This window comes from Ambystoma mexicanum, chromosome 4q (assembly GCF_040938575.1).
Source record: "Ambystoma mexicanum isolate Mex_15411 chromosome 4q, UKY_AmexF1_1, whole genome shotgun sequence".
Lineage (NCBI taxonomy): Eukaryota > Metazoa > Chordata > Amphibia > Caudata > Ambystomatidae > Ambystoma > Ambystoma mexicanum.
In genome coordinates, this window is record NC_090928.1 from 285,537,487 (window position 1) to 285,558,013 (window position 20,527).

General features: G+C 44.5%; 1 protein-coding gene across 1 annotated transcript in view; it reads right to left on the reverse strand.

Annotated features, from left to right (window-relative positions):
* Positions 1-20,527, reverse strand: part of HDAC2 (histone deacetylase 2) — a 427,626-nt gene that overhangs the window by 281,680 nt on the left and 125,419 nt on the right. Inside the window, exon 5 of the mRNA XM_069607858.1 lies at positions 10,820-10,958. Within this exon, the coding sequence (XP_069463959.1) occupies positions 10,820-10,958 (139 nt within the window). The remainder of the gene's footprint in view (positions 1-10,819; positions 10,959-20,527) is intronic.

Below are 20,527 nucleotides of genomic sequence, written 5' to 3' on the forward strand. Positions count from 1 at the left end.
TCGGCGCACACAGTGGAATTCAAGATGGCGTCTGTTGGATCACGTTTCTACTACCTAACGGTGCAGGTCTAGTTTCGCACTCAGTTCCACCTGATCACTCCTACTTAAACCCTGAATCACTAAAACACTCTGCGTTGCTACTCGCTCCCGTGTATGCATTGCTTTCCATCTGTGTTTCCCTACCTTTCACCGCTCGGCTTTAGCCGTGCTAGCTGCTCGCAGCACCTTTCTCATTATAGCGTCTGCCAATCTTGGCCGTTTGCTGTTTCTGTTTCCTCGATCGGCTTTTGCCGTACTAGCTGCTCGCAGCACCTTTTTTCCCGCTCAGCGGCTGCCAACCCTGACAGTTCGCTGTTTCTTTTTTCCACACGGCTTGCCGTACTAGCTGCTCGCAGCACCTTTTTCTCCGCTCAGAGGCTGCCAACCTTGACAGTTCGCTGTTTCTTTTTTCCACACGGCTTGCCGTGCTAACTAATCCTAGCCCTGCTCGGCTTCCTTTACTCCGCTTCGGCTGCGGCCGCTTCGGTACTCACCGTTTCTGGTTCACTTACATCTCTCAGCCTCTTTCCTCCTTCCGCCGTCGGCCTCTCGCAACCGCGGCTCCTCTCCTCCTGCTGTCACTTTGTGCTTCTCCTCGTCTTCCTCTGAGTCACGTCTCTCGTGAGTCTGCTCTCCTTCTCCTGGTATTAACAGGGTTTCCCCGGCATCTTACCTTGGATTATTCGTGCTCCGCTTCCTGACGTCAAGTGTACAGCAAGTTAATTTTCTACATCTTCAATTATCATACGAACTTCCGTTCCAATCAATCGGGACCTGTCTGGATCTGGGTTTTCTTCCCCTCGATGGTTTCCCAGGGGGTGGCCCCCTGGGTGCACAGAGTACTACTCACGGTCTCTGGACGCCCGGGGGGACGTCTCTCTACTCTTCAAACATCCTGATAAAGCCCGAAGATTTGTGAGTACCATTCTTGGCTTATCAAAAAGTGTGGTGTTGAAACAGATTGTAAGAGATAGCAACGCCATGGAGCAACAGATACAGCAGCTGGTAGCAGCTGTACAAAATCTCAATACCGAGATGCAAACCCTGCGCAATGAAAACACCATGCTTCGTCAAGTAGTACACTCAAGAATCGAACTGCCTCCAGGTCCCCTCCCTATGGGGAAATATGATGGCAATCCCAAAAAACTAAAAGAATTCATCGACTCTTGTACGGTACAATTTACATTGAAACCGGCCTTTTTTCCTAACGACCGGTCCAAGGTCAGCTTCATGATATCCAACCTATCAGGGAGCGCTCTGGCTTGGGCCACACCCCTGGTGACCACTAACAATCAACTCTTAGATTCTATTGCTGGATTCTCCAATAGCATACAAGCCATGTTTGGACGCAGAGAAATAGTGGTATCTGCACAAGAAAACCTCTTAGACCTGAAACAAGGAACAATGGAAATTCTGGCGTACATCACTCAGTTCAAGCAACTGGCACATGAAACAGCCTGGGCAGATGACGCTCTCATTACTATTTTTAGGAGAAACGTAAACGAAGACTTGAAGGACGAACTGTCTCGAGTACCTCGCCCGCATAACCTTGCAGAGATGATTACGCTCGTTCTACAGATGGATTATAGAATCCAAGAAAGGAATCTAGAAAGGAAGAAGGGAAAAGCCAAAGGACCTCCTCCAAATGTACGAAGCGAATTTACCAAGACCTCACGAACCCATGAGGAAGAACCCATGCAAATAGGAATCACTAGAGGTCCTCTTACCTCAGAAGAGAGAAACAGAAGACGCTCTCTGGGTCTCTGTATGTACTGTGGTTCGGACAAACATGTTTTGAAAGACTGTAATCTAGTCCCTCCCCGGCGTTCGGGAAACGCCTTCACCCGTTCATAAAGGGAACCATGAACGGGCATGGAACTCCGAGTTCCCTCAACGGAGTGGCTAATTCCACTCAAATGGTGGTTTTACCAGTAACACTCCGATTTAATGATGTTTCACTCCAAAACGTTCCAGCTCTTGTAGATTGCGGAGCAGCGGGTCTTTTTATGGATACCGAATGGGCTTACAAGAACAAGATACCCCATATAGCTAAAGAACTACCAATCCCAGTCGAAGGAGTGGATGGAAAATCCTTATCCTCTGGACCCATACGAGCCAATACCTCCGTCCTCACAATGAGGATATCTACCCATGAAGAGGAAGTGATCTTTGATCTCATTAAGGCAGCTCACTACCCGATAATCCTGGGAATACCTTGGTTGGCTAAACACAATCCCTATATCAATTGGAAAGCTGGAACCATGTTTTTGGGATCAGAATACTGTACCTCCACATGCCAGCATAACGGTACTACTGGAATACACACCTCCCAGGCACCTGAGATCTCTCAGAACTCTAATGCAGTAGTGCTAAATCTGAAATTGTTACCGGAATGTTACCACAAGTACAGTAAAGTATTCTCTAATGAGGAATTCAAGGAACTGCCTCCTCACCGGAGAGACGATTGCAGTATAGATCTCCTGCCAGACGCCCAGATCCCATTTGGAAGGATGTACACCCTATCTAATCCTGAAAAGGAGGCCCTGAAGGAATATCTTCAGACAAACCTACGCAACGGACTTATCACTGAATCAAAAAGTCCAGCTGGAGCATCCTTGTTTTTCATCCCGAAAAAAGACTGCAAAGAACTGAGACCGTGCATTGATTATATGGGATTGAATAGGGTCACCTACAAGGATCGATATCCTTTGCCTTTGATTCAGGATATTTTAGAAGCGGTAAGGGGTGCCTCCATTTACACCAAACTGGACCTGAGAGGCGCTTATCATTTAATTCGGATCAAAAGCGGAGACGAGTGGAAGACGGCATTCCGCACCCCTTTTGGGCATTACGAATATCATGTTATGCCTTTCGGCCTGGCTAATGCTCCATCAGTATTCCAAAGATTCGTAGACCACTTGTTTTCGGATTTATTACTTCATTCACTGATCGTATATCTTGACGATATATTGATCTTTTCTACCAATCTACAGGAGCACATTTCTCATGTTTCAGAGGTACTACACCGCCTACAAGACAATCACCTTTTCGCCAAATTAGAGAAATGCTCGTTTCATCAAGAAAAGATTCCTTATTTGGGCTTTATTCTTTCCAAAGAAGGGGCTTCCATGGACCCCCACAAGGTACAAGCCATTTTGCATTGGAAAGCTCCACAAGGAGTCAAAGAAATCCAAAGGTTTGTTGGCTTTGCGAATTTCTACAGGAAATATATACCCAACTTCTCCAAAGTCATCAAACCAATGACTACACTTCTACAGAAAGGAAGGAAATATGTGTGGACTAAGGAAACACAACAAGCCTTCGACGAATTAAAGTCTGCATTTTCATCTGCTCCCATCCTTAGATTGCCGGACCAAACCAAACCATTCCTTCTAGAGACAGATGCTTCTCATTCTGCAATAGGAGCAGTCTTGAAACAGACTTCTCTTAGCGGCAAAGAACATCCTATTGCCTATATGTCAAAAACCTTGACGTCCTCAGAACAAAACTACACGGTTCTGGAAAAGGAATTACTCGCCATTAAGAAGGCATGCCAAGAATGGAGACATCTTCTAGTAGGAGCAAGACATCCAGTAACTATCAGAACTGACCACAGGAACCTTAAAGTCCTTCAGAATTTCGAATGCCAGAACAGCCGTCAAGCCCGATGGGCATATTTCTTCTCTTGACTTTCAAATTACTCACATTCCTGGCACCTGTAACCAAATGGCTGATGCCTTGTCTCGCAGTCTACAAACAGAAGAATGTACAATTAAGGAGAAGATATTTCCGCACACAACTTTTGTTTTTGTAGTCTCTTCATTTCTCCAAGATGTCCGCAGTCAAATAAAAGACATAAAAGAATAGTGATATCCAGATCCACCAGCTCCAGAAAGAAGATGGTCTATATTACTATGGCTCTAGTTTGTTTGTACCTACAGGAAACCTAAGACAGCAAGTATTACACATGTGCCACGATCACAAAGTAGCAGGTCACAGAGGAATAGCCAACACTCAAGAACTAATCAGCCGTCATTTTTGGTGGCCCACCTTATCTGCAGACGTTAAAGACTACGTTTCGTCGTGCGTCATATGTCTGCAAGAAAAGACACCAAGAAGGCTCCCAGTAGGAAAACTGGTCCAACCCGCTCTACCCGACCAACCTTGGGAAAAGATTTCTACAGATTTCATTGTAGATCTACCACCTTCAAATAATAATACCACTATAATGGTGACGGTGGATTCAATGACCAAGATGGCACACTTTATACCCATGAAAAAACTCCCAACAGCAGCTCAGATGGCATCCTGTTTAAGGACAATATTCCGATTGCATGGACTCCCCAAAAACATCATCTCCGATAGAGGACCACAATATATATCGACATTTTGGAAGAATTTATGCCAATCCTTAGGAATACAACGAGATCTGACCTCGGGATATCATCCACAATCTAACGGTCAGACAGAGAGGCTGAACCAATCTTTGGAACAATACCTTAGATGCTTCATTTCTGCTACCCAAGACAACTGGGACGACTTCCTACCCTATGCGGAAATAGCATACAATAATTCTCAACATTCTGCTACCAAAATGTCTCCTTTCTACTGTACCTACGGATATCATCCTGTAATAATCCCTACCACTCCTCCCAGAATTACCAACTCTCCTGCAGTAGAAGAATTGGTGGCCAACATTCAGTCTGGACATGCCCTGGCTAGAACAGCTCTCAAGGAAACTCAAGAAAAGACTAAAAAACAGGCGGACAAGCGAAGATCCCAAGAACCTACTTACCATCAAGGGGATTTGGTATGGTTGTCCTCTCGATACCTCCCAAAAAGACTGATACCTAATAAACTGTCCCCCAAATATTTTGGTCCATTTACAGTTTCCGGGGCAGTAGGGAAGGTGGCCTATCGCCTTCAGTTACCTCCTTCTTGGTCTAGGATACATAATGTTTTCCACGTCTCTCAACTAAAGGCGAATGTTTCAGACAGGTTCCAAAGACAAGAAAGAAACAAACCATTGCCTATTGACTCCTCTAAAGGACAAGAATATGAAGTATCGGCCATAGCGGACTCCAGATATCATCGGGGAAGTCTTCAATATCTTATAGATTGGAAAGGTTATGGACCATCTGACAGGACTTGGGAACCAGCGTCTGCAGTTCATGCACCTACACTGGTGCGCCGATTCCACAGGTCTCAACCGTGGAAACCCGGACCTTCCACCCCACGGGAAGGGCATACTGTTAGGAAAACCCCTAGAACTCTTTGGAAACATTGGAAGATTCACCATCATCGGCGCACACAGTGGAATTCAAGATGGCGTCTGTTGGATCACGTTTCTACTACCTAACGGTGCAGGTCTAGTTTCGCACTCAGTTCCACCTGATCACTCCTACTTAAACCCTGAATCACTAAAACACTCTGCGTTGCTACTCGCTCCCGTGTATGCATTGCTTTCCATCTGTGTTTCCCTACCTTTCACCGCTCGGCTTTAGCCGTGCTAGCTGCTCGCAGCACCCTTCTCATTATAGCGTCTGCCAATCTTGGCCGTTCGCTGTTTCTGTTTCCTCGATCGGCTTTTGCTGTACTAGCTGCTCGCAGCACCTTTTTTCCCGCTCAGCGGCTGCCAACCCTGACAGTTCGCTGTTTCTTTTTTCCACACGGCTTGCCGTACTAGCTGCTCGCAGCACCTTTTTCTCCGCTCAGAGGCTGCCAACCTTGACAGTTCGCTGTTTCTTTTTTCCACACGGCTTGCCGTGCTAACTAATCCTAGCCCTGCTCGGCTTCCTTTACTCCGCTTCGGCTGCGGCCGCTTCGGTACTCACCGTTTCTGGTTCACTTACATCTCTCAGCCTCTTTCCTCCTTCCGCCGTCGGCCTCTCGCAACCGCGGCTCCTCTCCTCCTGCTGTCACTTTGTGCTTCTCCTCGTCTTCCTCTGAGTCACGTCTCTCGTGAGTCTGCTCTCCTTCTCCTGGTATTAACAGGGTTTCCCCGGCATCTTACCTTGGATTATTCGTGCTCCGCTTCCTGACGTCAAGTGTACAGCAAGTTAATTTTCTACATCTTCAATTATCATACGAACTTCCGTTCCAATCAATCGGGACCTGTCTGGATCTGGGTTTTCTTCCCCTCGAGGGTTTCCCAGGGGGTGGCCCCCTGGGTGCACAGAGTACTACTCACGGTCTCTGGACGCCCGGGGGGACGTCTCTCTACTCTTCAAACATCCTGATAAAGCCCGAAGATTCGTGAGTACCATTCTTGGCTTATCAAAAAGTGTGGTGTTGAAACAGATTGTAAGAATATCAGTACTTTCTTTACCTACTTTTGGCCCGTTTTAAAAACTTGGGGAAAATCTGTCCAGCGGTTTTAGCTGTAGACTTGAGCAAACTTTTTTCTATTGCGTCCATGGGAAAAAAAAAAAAAAAAAAAAAAAAAAGAAATTTTGGGTCCCCCGCCCCTCTTGATGAAACCTCAACAAACTTCCAGGAAAATTCAGATGGGCCATATGCTCTTTCTGCAAAGAGTGGTAAGTATTCGTCCAGGGGGAGCAAAGTTATAAACCGCCCAAAAAGTCTCTTCCTATGGGTTGAGCAACTTAACCATAACTACAGGGCCGCTACGGCAGGCCCTGTAATACACACATACACATATACACATATACACACACATCCTTTACACATTGAGTTTGGGAGGGGAAAGTTTCAGAGTTAACTAGAACACACTTTAGCAACCATTAGAATAGTAGTTTCTCCTAGAGAGATGTAGATAGGTAGTTTCCTAGAAGAAAACATGTTAAAACCTATGGAGAACCCAGCACTGCCAAAGCCAATAGGGCCAAGAAGAAAAGGCTTTAGGGAACCAGGATAACCAAAGTCAAGTGGATAGTTCTAGTACTGATGCAGTTCTTCAGAGAAAATGTTATTCACATAGTCAGTAGTTCTTGAAGAATTCCAGGAGCTCAAGAGGAGCCTACCTGAGGGTGCACAAGCTGCAAAGCCTGCAACAAGTGAGTTGAGGTCAACTTTAGATGGGTGAAAATAGCACTTCCCAAGACAGGTAGCACCGAAAATGGCACAAGGTAGTTACACTTCAAGCCCCATAGTACTTTTAAGATTTTCCAGCGGGCTTCCTTCCTGATGCAGTGATGCAGACCCAGATTCCTGCTCCTTGGTCGTGGTGACGGAAGGGGGGGGACCTTTGGCAGGCTTCTGCGGCAGCACTATGGAGAGGCACTTGGCAGCAATGGATTCCACTCACTTCAGCGGCTCTTTGTGGTTTTGGCGCCTTTTTCTCAGTGCCAAGGAGAAACAAATATCCTTGGTTGGAGTTTCCTCAGTCACTTGGTCTTGAACCCGGTGAGGGGACTTTTGATGAAGAATTATTGCTTTTGTAGGACCCTGCGCATGCCCCTGGAAGTTTCTGCCAGATTTGTTATTTCGGAAGATGATGCACTCGATGATGGTCCAGCTACCCAGGGTATTGGGATGTTGCAGCCCAGGAAGGTCGCAGCAAATCAGGGGTTGAGCCAAAATGACGGTCTTTAGGTTAGTTGTTCCCACCAGCCGGAGGGAGGAAGTCGTCCTTGGAGGATCTTCCCTGTCGAAGTGAAAAAGGGGTCAGTAGAGCACAAGGCTTCACCGGTGCTTTCGCAGTCCTGGAAGGTGCTGCTGGCGTGTCTGCTCGTCCTCTTCATTGGATGTCTTGTTCCAGTGGTTGCCTGTAGTTGCAAAATCCTCGTCTTTTATGTAGAATTACATTCTTTCACAGGCACACAGTTGTCAATCACCTGTGGGTTGGCTGTCCGCTGAGACAGCCAGCCACCCAGTTCAAACTGGTTTCAGCCAGGCATTCCTACAGAAAAAGGCCACTGAAGTTTCAGGCACCTCCCTCACTACCTGCCTTCCCAGACATGCTGAAGCCCACCAAAGGCAAAACACACAAAGGAAATCAAACCTAGTTTAAATGACACAGTAAAAGCCCAGAAGGAACGGACAAATGAAAGAAAAAAAAAAAAAAAAAAAAAGCGAAAAAAAGACGAGGGCCATTTTGGAAAAACTGTCACCCATGGGTGCTGTACTGCAATTGAGAAATCAGCCTGCTAGTACTCTGCACAAAAGGTAGTACAAAGTAAGCACTGCCACCAAGTCAGTCAGTCAGTGTAACAAAAAGTTACATGAGAAGTGGGATAAGGTGTTACCATGCAACTCCCCTCCTCTCCCCCCCCGCCCCTCCCAAGCACTCCATAGGTTGGTGTGCTGGACCCACAAAAGAGAAAGGTAAGTAAGATAAAAGATCACTATTCTTGGAAACTGTAGTTCACACACAAAACAGTATTTAAACATTAGGAGAAGTCCGTGGCACTGCACAGAGGGTGCAGTGTCTAAACAAAAGAGGGTGTAGTACCCAAATGAACCATTTAGAAATCTAATTTAGTAAACCACACAGTCAATGAAAGGGGTGGCTGTAGTGGCCCAAGTAAAGACCAATCAAATGAGTCTAATGTAAAGTGAGCAGCTGTCTTACATTTAACTTTATTCATAGACCAGTAGGTCCTACATAGGATTGGAATATTTCATTTTCAAATACAAAAAAATACATGAAACAAACAGTATGTTAAATTTGTTCAAGGAAAAGCAGAGAAATGGGTTTGACAATGTACAAACTATAGGTTTCGAATTAGCAACAAATGACACGATGATTTTGACATATAGAGAATACATGAGCCAGTAAAAGAAACAATGCAATGTACTACAGACAGACTGATGATCAATATTGCATCTAGAAAAGTTCATGCCTGGCCATCATGCGGTTTAGGAAAACTAAACTGAAACAGAAATTCAATGAATCCTATGTCACCACCCCAATTCATGATCAATCTGACAGGTGGGGGAAGTATTGGTGGGATGGAACCAGGACCCTTCCGAACCCCCAAGCGCTTTACAGTTAGGCAAGACCTCTTTAAGGCACTATAATGGACTGGGGGAGGCGGGGCACTGGGAAGGCTCTCTCGCTAATATAATCACATACACAGACATGAACAAGCACTGAAGAAGGCAGTTATTGGCTAAATATAAGGTGCAATTAACTTTTAGCTGGATAGATGTGTAATGTCAGATCCTAGGCATTGTAAAATCTTAAGCGCTATAGAGGATTTGAGCTCCTTCCCAGAAGGAATGCGGCCTGTGGGATTCTAAAAATTGACCACAGGTGCGTACGCCGTGTTCGTCACTATGGCTAAGCACTGGCAGCACAAACAGACTCACCAGTTGTCTACTGTGAGTCAAGGGTCCATGCAGGTTATAAAATAGGATTTACATGTTCTGTGCGACAAAATGAAGAATGGCACAAACTATTAAACAAATAAAGTGTGAAGGAGACTAAAGGGCCCAGATAACATTAGCAGGAGGAGTGAAATATAAATAGAATGAATGAAAATGGTTTATAAAAATGTTTAGTTTCCCCCTTGGGCTAGGCCTCAAGGTTTGTAAAAGTCTGCAGAGCTGCAGTGTGTTTTTGCATAGGAGGAAAGTGTGAGCTACAATGTGTTCTTGTAGAGCTAGCCAAATGTAGAACAGCATGCCCTGACAAAACCGCTGACAAAGAAAGAAGGCTTTGGAGCAAACCCATTATGGAAAAAGGACGGATGGGATGAAGCCACGATCCATATCCAGTGACGCCACCACAGCAAGCCAGGACTATATAAACCCCTGCCTCAAACCACTTTGGCAGGAAGGCACAGAAGAGCGACAGGAGAAGACCGTTCAGGAAGCAGAGTCCTTTGCGACCATCCACATTTTGTAAGATGAAACTAGTTATCCTTACAAGATGCTTTTTGGCCTAATTCCCCTACAGGGGTGTATTTATTCTGGTGAGAGCGTAATTAGGGACACCCATACAGTATATGGAGGCCAAGGCTAAGTAGGCCGTAAGGATTCGAATTATCTGGCCCGACATCCCCAGAGGGTGCTGCTTGTCACTATGCAAAAAGCAGATGCCTATGGAGTTTACCAGACTACATTAAACAGTAAGAATAAAAAATCCTAGTCAGAGAAACAGAAAGAGTGGTAAGGAAGGACCATTCACTCAGGAGATTACAATCAAATAATTCCAGAGTCGAGCAAAAGTGCCGAGGGTCTCAGGTTAAAGGGAATTCGCACAGAAACTGAAACTCCTCCCCAACAGGAATGTATTCCAACATTGAACTACTTCAAATCACTACATGGAAGCATACTGTAAAAGCTGGTCTGTAATACAGATGCAAAACGAAGTTCTTAACAGCTATTTGCAAAATCCTTGCTAGCTATACCAAATGAGTCACTGGACGAGATTACCCACTTGCCTAGTTTTACTGTTGCAGATTGCATGCAACCTTTTTGTGGTACAGCTTTAGGCCTTTCATCACATCACGCAAACCACTTCCAAAGACTCATAACTACAAACATGGTTCCATCATCCTCTTCTTTTGAGCTATTCTTTCCTCATAAAACCACTCCTTTTTAACAGATTCCAACCCATCACCACCAAGAATACAAAATCTACTTGCATGAGAGTAGAGTATAGAGGGCACTGGCACTAGAATATAATAGCAGAACCCAGGCCCCCATACTTTTTTACAAGACCACTAAAGACATAAGATTGTTTTGTGTCCAATAACAACATACTGCTGTCACAAAGCAGGTGTCTCAAAGACCCACAATAAAAAAGTATTTTTAAGCACAAAGGCACATAGGCAAAATGAAATTGTAAATGAGCATCATCGTTTCAACTTACTTCAGCAATTCAAGAATGGCAAGGACAATATCGTTCACATAACAGAAACCGGATGCCTCAGACTTCTTGGCATGATGAAGTCCACCAGCCCAGTTTACAGCCATGTCCGTCTGTTGCCTGTTCAATTTGACTGCTCCAGCTGAAAAAAAAGAAAGAAAAACAAAGTAAAATACAAAAATATACATTTGTTTTAAAAATGTTTCAAAAGACATGAGTGCCATGGGGGCAGTGTCAAATTATTAGCTCACTCATTTCCCACAGTATATCAGAATGTCCGATGAAACACAAGATTGCAACATTGAGGCCATATCTTCATACAAGACTCAATTAAGATTGTATCAACGCAAAAAAAGTTATTTAAAAGTTGGAAGTTTGGACTGTCTGTAGAGCCTTATGGTCCTCAAGATGGTTGCCGCGGTCAGAGTGCATCTTATGTGCGTTCATGCTGACTTAGGAACTAAGTGCACTTGAATTTACTGGGAGCCTATTTAGGGCATTCAGTTGCATGACTATGACCCAAGAGAATGCTGTACCTAGAGCCCCAACCTTCACCTCACTGATTATGCCAATAACGCATGCAAAAGGCATGCAGCCTAGCAACTTAGAGTGACTGCTTCTTTTGGGGTAGAGCCATTCCATATCCCTCCACCCCCTTTCCATAATGGCACAGCAGAATGACAGTGGTTTGAAAAGTTGGCAAGACCAATAACCAGTGTAAAGTTTTAATTCAAAGCTTTTCATTCCAAGACACATCAGCGGGGCTTTCAGTGCCAAATGATGGGTCCAAGGTTGGACAGACAACACAAATCTGCACTTTACGGAGCACCTGAACAACCAGGCAAATAACCTATCCCTCCCCATGCCTTGCTTTTACAAAGCACCAACAGATGCAAGCAAAAATGCAGCTTGGTTTGAAATAGAGAAGCATAAGCAAAGAGTTGCCTGGGTGATCTGATGTAATGCCCTTTTCTAAACAGAACAGCAGCAGGTTTGCTGGACACCTTGATCCATGGGTGATGGTGAATTCAAGACGCAATCAAGTCAACAGACTTGTAAATAGGGAAGTCTGATATGAACTAGGTTAGGAAAGATGGGTGAATACACACCACCACATTGCCTCAAAGGAACACTAAGGAAGGCTCATCTACACAGATGGTTTGACTATCACTGACACTTAATGGGCTACATATAAGAAAAAAGGATGTTTGCACCCAGGCTCAAATACAGACAACTCGATAATATGCAATTTAACTCTCAAGAAGCAACTGTAGACCCAATTGGTAGAAAGGCCATACAGAGGAGAAAGGCCTTACAGAGGAGGAGCTTGTTGGCCCCAGGAACAATAAAGAATTTAGCTGAGTATAATACCAGACCACTGCTAAATATGTATACCACTTTTTGTGAACCAGGCATTAAATACAAACTTTCTGGTGGGCAGCAAAAATAACATCATCCATTTAAACGATATGCAGTTTTAGAGGGTGAAATTTTGTTTCTTTCACAACGTTTATGCATGCAAGGCAACATCAAAGTCTGTACTCGAAAACCACAGGAACCAAGCAGCTAGAATGAAAGAAGTTGATTTGTGAGGCTTTATGCTGCTTCATATACAGGGACGAGGGTTGTACCCATGCAAACTTCTCCCTTGAACTACGTAGGAGGCCCAGAAGCTCCACTTTCGCAGTGCATCAAAACAACTGCAGTCATCTCGACTTTGGAGGATTTCACCTCCTGCAAAACACAGAACATGAAAGGGAAAGGTGGAAAAGCACAAAGAAATTGCCCATCGAAAATCATAGACTAGCTAAATTAAGTTTGTATGTGCATCTTTGCCTTTTTGTATTTTCCAAGGTATCAATAGGTTTGGAACCTGGCTCAAATCAAATTTAAACGATGGTGTTGAGCCAACCTGAGAATCTTCTCAGGAAAATCGGGGTAGGGAGTTTGGGTCCCATTATTTTAGCCGGAAAGAAACATCACTGGCAGTTAAGAGACATTTTTCCAGTCAACTTTCCTCCATTGATTCCAATATAACCCCATCAATATCTGTCAATGCGTTGTATCCTCATTGATTTTTGGAGGCACAAGGCCTTTTTTAGTCTTATTCATCTGCTTTACTCGACGATTCGGGGCACGGCTCAGTTCCAAAGGCTACCAGTGCATTGAAAGCCTTGCCCAGTTGCAATATCTCTTTAGGTTTACTTTGTAACACAAGCCTTCTTCAACAGAGTGTTACAGGGACATTTGTCCTTTTTGCTTTGTACCCAACAAAGCTGTTGGTACAATACAAATGTGTACCAAACAAGGCTGCTTGCAGTATACCTTGTTGCACACTTTTTCTAGTCCTCGGTTGTACAAAATTTAACCGCAATAATGCTGTTTTAGTACCATATTATTACATTGGCTGCCCCTCATGGTGCAAGCCCGGTCTTCTCTTTCATCTTGGTTTTTGGTAGTCTTCCTGCCCTCTGAGGCTATAAGACCGCATATAAGGCAATGCATGTTTGCAGGATCCACTCTTGTTTTCGATTGAATACAATTCTTAGAAGCCTGAAATTTGGCTCAGGAACCTCATATACAGCCTTATAATGAGAAGATGGGCCTTTCTGAAGCTTGGTTTCACCAACAGAAAGATTTGAGCCTGTGTTCGGTAAGATTTTCAAATTAATGATAAATCTTACTGACCCGCGTCAACCCCAGAAATTTTTGCTGGACTGGTAGATAATCTTTTTCCACAATCATTTTTTACACTTTATTGGTGTCATTTTAAGACTCTCCATAGTGTCTTTTTAAAGTTATCCTCTTTGACAACTTCTTGGTTGTCAAGAAGTGCCTATTGTTGCTGGGTAGCCCTAGGGGCTCACCTTTTAACTTTCTCTGGCAAACCTTGTGAGAACTACAGATCCCAAGGGCAGAAAAGGTCTTTAGATCCCTTTTACATTATTAGGTGAGACCAGCACCCCCCAACTTATGTGGTGTGCTGAGGAGATACTGAGTATCCCCTTTCTCATTTTAAATGCAACTTTTAGGTTACAAGGACAAAACTACCTTTAATGGTGGCAGTGAGCCTTTTTGTTAATTCGGTGCACCTTTACCGCAGGCTATTTGCACAGCCCCGGTAAGGGCACCCATGGGTGCTCATTCCACCAAAATGGCCCCAGTCTTCTTTCTTCGCCATTTCAGCGTTCATTTGTCCTTTATTTTTCCTTCTACTGATCTCCAGCGTGGGAAATTAATTTGTGATTTTTTTTTTTTTATCTTCGACAGGAATACTGTGGATTCCCCGCCCAGGCTCCAGAGTGTCTGAAGAAAGGGAGGAGTCCAAAACTTTGTCTTCCAGCCTGACTTCGAGTATCAGTTCAAACTGGAAGGCTGGCTGTCCTGAAAAGACAGCCAACCCCCCCCCCCCACCCCCTTTGCAAGGTGTTAAGACAGTTTTTCTGATGTTCTCTCCAACTTCATCAAAACCATTCAACTGAGACAGTACAAGACTCTACTTTTAGTATAAGGCTGTACCACCCGAGTTCATTAGTAGCATAGACAGAGCAGCCACGCTTATCTTAGGAGGGTTTGGGGGGGGGGGGGGGAAGAGGGCTGTAAATCAGTACAAATGCGATTGTGATGCAAAAGGTCCAAAGAAACACTGAAACACTATGTATTGTAATATTTAAATACAATTCGGTGCAGATAAATATTGGGGAAAATAAGTATGATCACATTATATGTAACCACAATTATAAAAATAAACAACACTATGCTTGAAGGTACACAAACCACGTGCACAGACCTTATTTGGAACACTGAACAGTAGTTCTAGGGAGGTCAATCCTTTTCCTACACATTCAGTATACGTGACACCTATTCTTGGGGATTCTTGCTTTCAGATTACATTCAGTAATTCCAGTATAGTAATCCCTACCAGTTGTACCGTGACGCTCAGCAACAAAGCACCTAGTCATTCAACTGGAAAATATACGTTTTGTGAATAGTGGAACACTTATTCTAGGTATAGTAAAAAAAAAACAACAACTACATTTGTGATAACACAGTTATACTAGGGGAGTATAACTTAAGGAGGTAATATTCAATTAGAGGTGCTTTTGAGATCAGTGAAACACAGATTGAGATAAGCAGTAGCTCTTGTAATTTGTTTTAGGATGGCACACAGACAAGGTAATTAAAACCCATATACTTTTTCAAGGAGCTATGACCAACTTGGGACAGGTATAAACCCAAGACTTTGTGCGTCTAAAATAGCACAGGGAAAAGCAAACCACAGTGTTACTCTTTATAAATGACTCTAGGTTATTCTAGGTAGGTAAAGCCTAATGCAGACTTATTCTGGACAGGCTAACAGCAAGTCAGGGGAAGCAAGACTCAGTTGGGGAACACTCATACTACCAGGGATAGTGAAGTGAAACCAACAACATTACTTTTGGAAAGAGGCACAACCAAATGACAGTGAGTAATATACCCTTACATCTACTTTCTCTTAGAATGGCGACACAGTTTCTAAGGAAAGGAAATTACATATATTTTTCAGAATAGTGCAATACACATTCAAGGTAAGTAATAACTTTAACTATTAACTCTGAGTTACAGTTACCAACCAACTTATTTTGCAAGTAAGTACAATTTGAACACTTATTCTCTTTTCTACGCAAAGGCCCAATCCTTTAAAGTTCTTTCCTTTAATCTTGGAGCATGAGTGTGGCAGAAGGAGGCGGGGAGGGGGGGGGTTACTGGGGGTCTAGTGTCCAACAGGCAGTGTCAGGATAGGTTCTTAAGTAGGAAAAGTCAGAGTTCCTAAGGAAAACTGTTCAAACAGGCGAGTATTTTACTTTAGAGTTAGTTGAGGGTGGAGAGGCTTCACAGAAGAGACCCTAGGAGGATTCCAGCAGTGGGCCTGTGTGAACTGGACGAGAGGCCTCCCAATCACAGAAAACACTCCAGAACTACACAGGAATCACAAGAGACTTAAGGTAAGTAAATACCCAAGCCAGCACTGTACCTCAGCACAGAACATTTTGCAGCAGGACAACTTCAGGATTGTTAGGCAGAGCTTGTAAGCAGTACCCTTTGGGACCACTACACACACAACTAGGACTACAGGTGTAAGCAAAACCAACCTTTGGTATGTCTGTACTACACGGTTTTTGGTAGCAGAGCTGAGCAGCCAGGCTTATCTCAAGAGGGGATGTGAGCTGTAATGATGTTACACAGAGGTCTACAATCACAAGTTTACAAATAAACTCTTACACTCAAGGTTTCTTGGTAAAACACTTATTAATTTATTTCACAGTCAGTTATAAAACATTCACTAGAAGGAGGCAGTTCAATATCACACAAATTTACTTCAGTACTATACTCGTTAAGTTTCTGAGGAATTCAGACTACTTTGAAGGAGGAGCAAAATGGCATTCAGAATACTTTGGAGGAGCAAAAAGGAATAGGTTCAGACCATAAAAGAATTACAAGTTTCTTAGACAGTGCAGATACTTTCAGTTCACCAGAAGTCAATTCAATATGCTAGGCCAAGGTCAATGGGCTTAAAGTCTTCGATAGGATAAAAACGGTTAAGTAAACGGTAAAGTCTCTGTAGAAGTTCTCAGAAGTAGTTTGTAACAAGAAAAATTATATGATGGTCACAAGCCGATTAGGCCTGCTAGTGGTGAACGTTTTGAGCACTTTCACTGCGAGAGGCAAGTACTTTCAGTCTCGTTTCACAGTATCTTACAAATTAAGAAAAAGATGCAGCTGAAGACTTCTGTTCCTGGCAGTTCCTTCAGATCTCGCTGTTCCTGAGCCTCAGTGATGGGGACAAGAGGGAGGACGTTGGGGGGACACCTGCACTGCACTGGGAAAAAATCTGGCACTGGCAAATCTTCAATTCCGGTAGCTGTAGTAAAGCCCACAAACTGGTGTCCCTCTCCCTCGTTATTCGGTTTCCTGCAGCACTCTGAGGAAAATACAACCAGCTCTGAGAATAGTATCCAGGCGGCTTAACGTGGTTTATAGTGACATTTTCGAATAACATTTTGTCAAAAGTCAAAATGTCAAAAAAATAATGTCGAAACAAAATGTAGAATGTCTTTTTTGTTCAAAATGGGGGGGGGCGGGTTCCCCACCCCCCCAACCCCCTTTTTTATTTTGTTTTCTGTTTTAACCCTTTTGTTTACTTGTGGAACCCAAAAAATAAAAAAAAAATAAAAAAAAATAAAAGCATTCGAAAAAAAAATTCCAACATTTTTGTCATTCACCCAAATGTTTGACATTTTGACCTGACACCGCTTAACGTAAAGCTGATTGGTCCCACCAACTCAAAGGGAGAAGTCGTCCTTGCAGGGCTTCTCTGTCGAGATGAACTTAGCGATTCAGACCTGCAGCAGGGCTTCACCGAGCAACCAATGGTCCAGGAGTTGCAGCGGGCATCCTCTTCGAGCTCTTATTCGGTTCTTTCATTCCAGTGGTCGAAGCCAAGAGACTTGCCATTCATTCCAGCCTAGCTGTCACTCAGCCAGCAGGGAGGCTGTCCTTGCCGGAGAGTCAGCCAGCCAATCATACCAGAGTGCATTTGGGTCTCCTAGGAGATTAAGCACAGGACCTCCCTCACTTCCTGCCCACCCCAGACAATAGGCCGCCAGAGGCGGTCTTCAATCCTGAAGCCCGCCAAAGGCGAATGAACAAAGGAACCGAAACAGGTTTGGCGCGCAGAACAAAACTCTAGGACCTTTCCACAAAGAAATGGCGAAAAAAGAAGACCGGGACCTGTTTAAACCAAGTGGGCTCAGACGCCATCTTGAAAAACATGTCTCCTGCGATTTAAGGCTACTGGTGTTCGCGGTCGGGAAAATCATGGTCATTTTTTGTAAAACCACTGCCACCAGCCATTTCGATTGGAAAGGCTAGCATGTGACTGCTACCGGAGTATCTAGACACAGGGGATAATAGATAACCCCTCCATCACTCTATAGTAAAATAGAGTGCTGGGTCTAGGAATTTAAAAAATGTCTTTACTTTCTCTGGGAAACAGTAGTTTATCCCATAGAAGGTATTTAAACCTTGGGAAAGCCTGAAAAGGTTTCCCTGTGCCACTGCACTGAGGGTGCTGTGACACACGTGAAAATATGATGCCTATGGAGTGGTCTAAAACGCCATAACCAAAGAAAACACATTTCAAAACACATGAGAGTGGGAAAAAAGGGTCACTCTCTCCAGGTAAAAAATCAAGTCCTCAAAATCCAGCAAAGTTGCTGGGGTCTCTAAGGTGAAGGGAATTAGCACATTCTTGAGAATTCTCCCCAGCGCTGATCTGCAGCCAAAAACCAGGTTGGTGGATTCCTTGTCGTGGTCACTGAAAACAGGACCGTGGAAGGGACTTTTCAGCAGGGATCAACGGTGAAGGCTCTAGGCAAGGCTTTCCTCACGGCTGGATGAGACTGGATTTGGCGCCTTTTTCAGTACCACAGAAGACGGAATATCGCTAGTCGGATTCTCATCGTTACAAAGGTCCAGCACTCTGGTGAGGGGACTTTTCAGACTCTATCCGTGTCTCTGGAGATCCAGCAGGATGCTCACGAAGTTTCAGCGAGATTCGGAAGACCATGCACCGCACAATGGACCGAGATGCCAGGGGTACTGCAGCTTCGCAAGATCGCAGCACAGCGTGGGATGGCTCAAAATGCAGGTCTTGAGTCTAGTGGATCTCACCAGGCTCTGGGTTGGGGTCATTGATTACAGAGTGCCCAGGTCGATTGGAAGGGAGGGCTACAGCAGGCTCAGGTTACACAGCAGGCTTTCGTCACTGGAAATCGTCCAGCCGCTTTTCCTTCATCATCCTTTTCAGTTTTGGTTCCATGGTCAACTTGTCTGCAGCTTCCAGGTTCGGAGTATTTAACAGGAACTACAGCACAACTTCTGCATTCTCTCCCTGCATTTTACTACAAGGGGCGGTCTGGTTGTCTAATCGGGACAGGCAACCCCCCCCCACTCGGATTTGTCCCCATTCAAGCAACGAAGACGACAAAGGGCAGTGGGGTTTTGGACTCCTCCCTCGCTTCCTGCCTTGATAGACAGACTGGACTGGAGCCCGGGAGGGGAGTCCAGGGGACACCCGCCGAAGATAATCACACAAAATGAATTTGCCGCCCTGGATGCCCTGAACACTAAAATGGCGAAAAGACAGGACATGGGCCAGTTTTGATAAAATCAGCACCCTTGAGGGCCTTTACTGCAGCTGGGAACAGTCCGTGGTAAAGGTGCACCGAATTAGTAAAAGGTATCACTGCCACCCGCCCTTAAAGGTAGGCTTGTCCCTGTAACAGAATTGTTACAGTTTTAGTGTGAAAGGGGATACATTGCTGTTAAGGAGAATTCTCAGAAATGTGCTAATTCCCTCCACCTTAGAGACCCCCAGCAACTTTGCAACTTGTTTTTTTTTTTTTTAACCTGGAGAGTGTGTGACCCTTTTTCCCCACTCTCTCATGCATTTTATTGTGATTCTGAACACCGTTTATTTTGGTTTTGGAGTCTGACAAACTCCATTTGCATTGTATATGCATCTCCATATGCAACTCCATACATTGTGTCACTCAGCACCTTCAGTGCAGTGACGAGATTCTTTCAGATGTCCCTAAGGTTTAAAATACCTTCTCTTGGATAAACTACTGTTTACAAGAGCAGTAAGGTGAAATTGAAATTCACTTTACTTACCATTTTAAACTTACCATTGTAACTTGCTAGACCCAGCACACTGTATCATACAATAGAATGCTGGAGGCGTTACCTAGTATCCCTTTGTCTAGCTTCTCATGTAACATTTTTGTGTTACCCTTTCCTCAGTGAATGGCTGGTGGCAGTGGTTTTGTTTTAACTACCATGGTGTGCATTTACTGCGGGCTGCGTTTGCAGCTACAGTAAAGCACCCAGGGGTGCCATTTTTGTCAAAATGGCCCCAGTCTTTTTTCGCCATTTCTTTGTGGAACGGTCCTTCTTGAGATTTGCTCTGTGCGCCAAATCAGGTTTGGTCTCTTTGTTCACTTTGCCTTTGGGGGGATTTACGAGTTGTATTGTATTTGTATTTATTGTATTTATATAGCGACTTTATCCAAGGTGCTTTCCAATTTAACAACAAGAAAACACAAAACACAGAACAGTAGAAATTAAGCCAGACTTAAGCCCGCCTCTGGCTCCAGGGTGTCTGGAATAGGCAGGAAGTGAGGGGGGTGCCCGAAACTCCCTGTGGTTAGTCTCCTGGGAGACCCAAATGCCCTTGTAGGTGATTAGCAGGCTGGCTGTCCAGCAAGGACAGCCACCCTGCTTGGTGACTGACAGCTAGGTTGGAATGAATGGGAGAAACCTGCATAAAAGGCGAGGCTTTTTGACTTGGAAGGAAGATTCAACCACTGGACGAAGAAATCCAAAGAAGAACCGAATTCGTTACGACTAGAGAAGCCCTGCAAGGACGACTTCGTCCCTTGAGATGGTGGGACCAATGAACTCCAAAGTAAGCCACCTGGACATGCTCTCGAAGCGGGTTGTGATTCCACTGCAGTTGCTGCTGGAAACTGAAGAGCCAGGGAGAGGGACACCAGATCGTGTGCGTTGCTTTTAACTTGGTCAAGAGCTCCAGGAAGATCCTCCGGACTTCCAGGAAGCAGGACTGACCGAGCCTGAGCCACCTCAACAGAGTGCGGGACCCCAGATGCA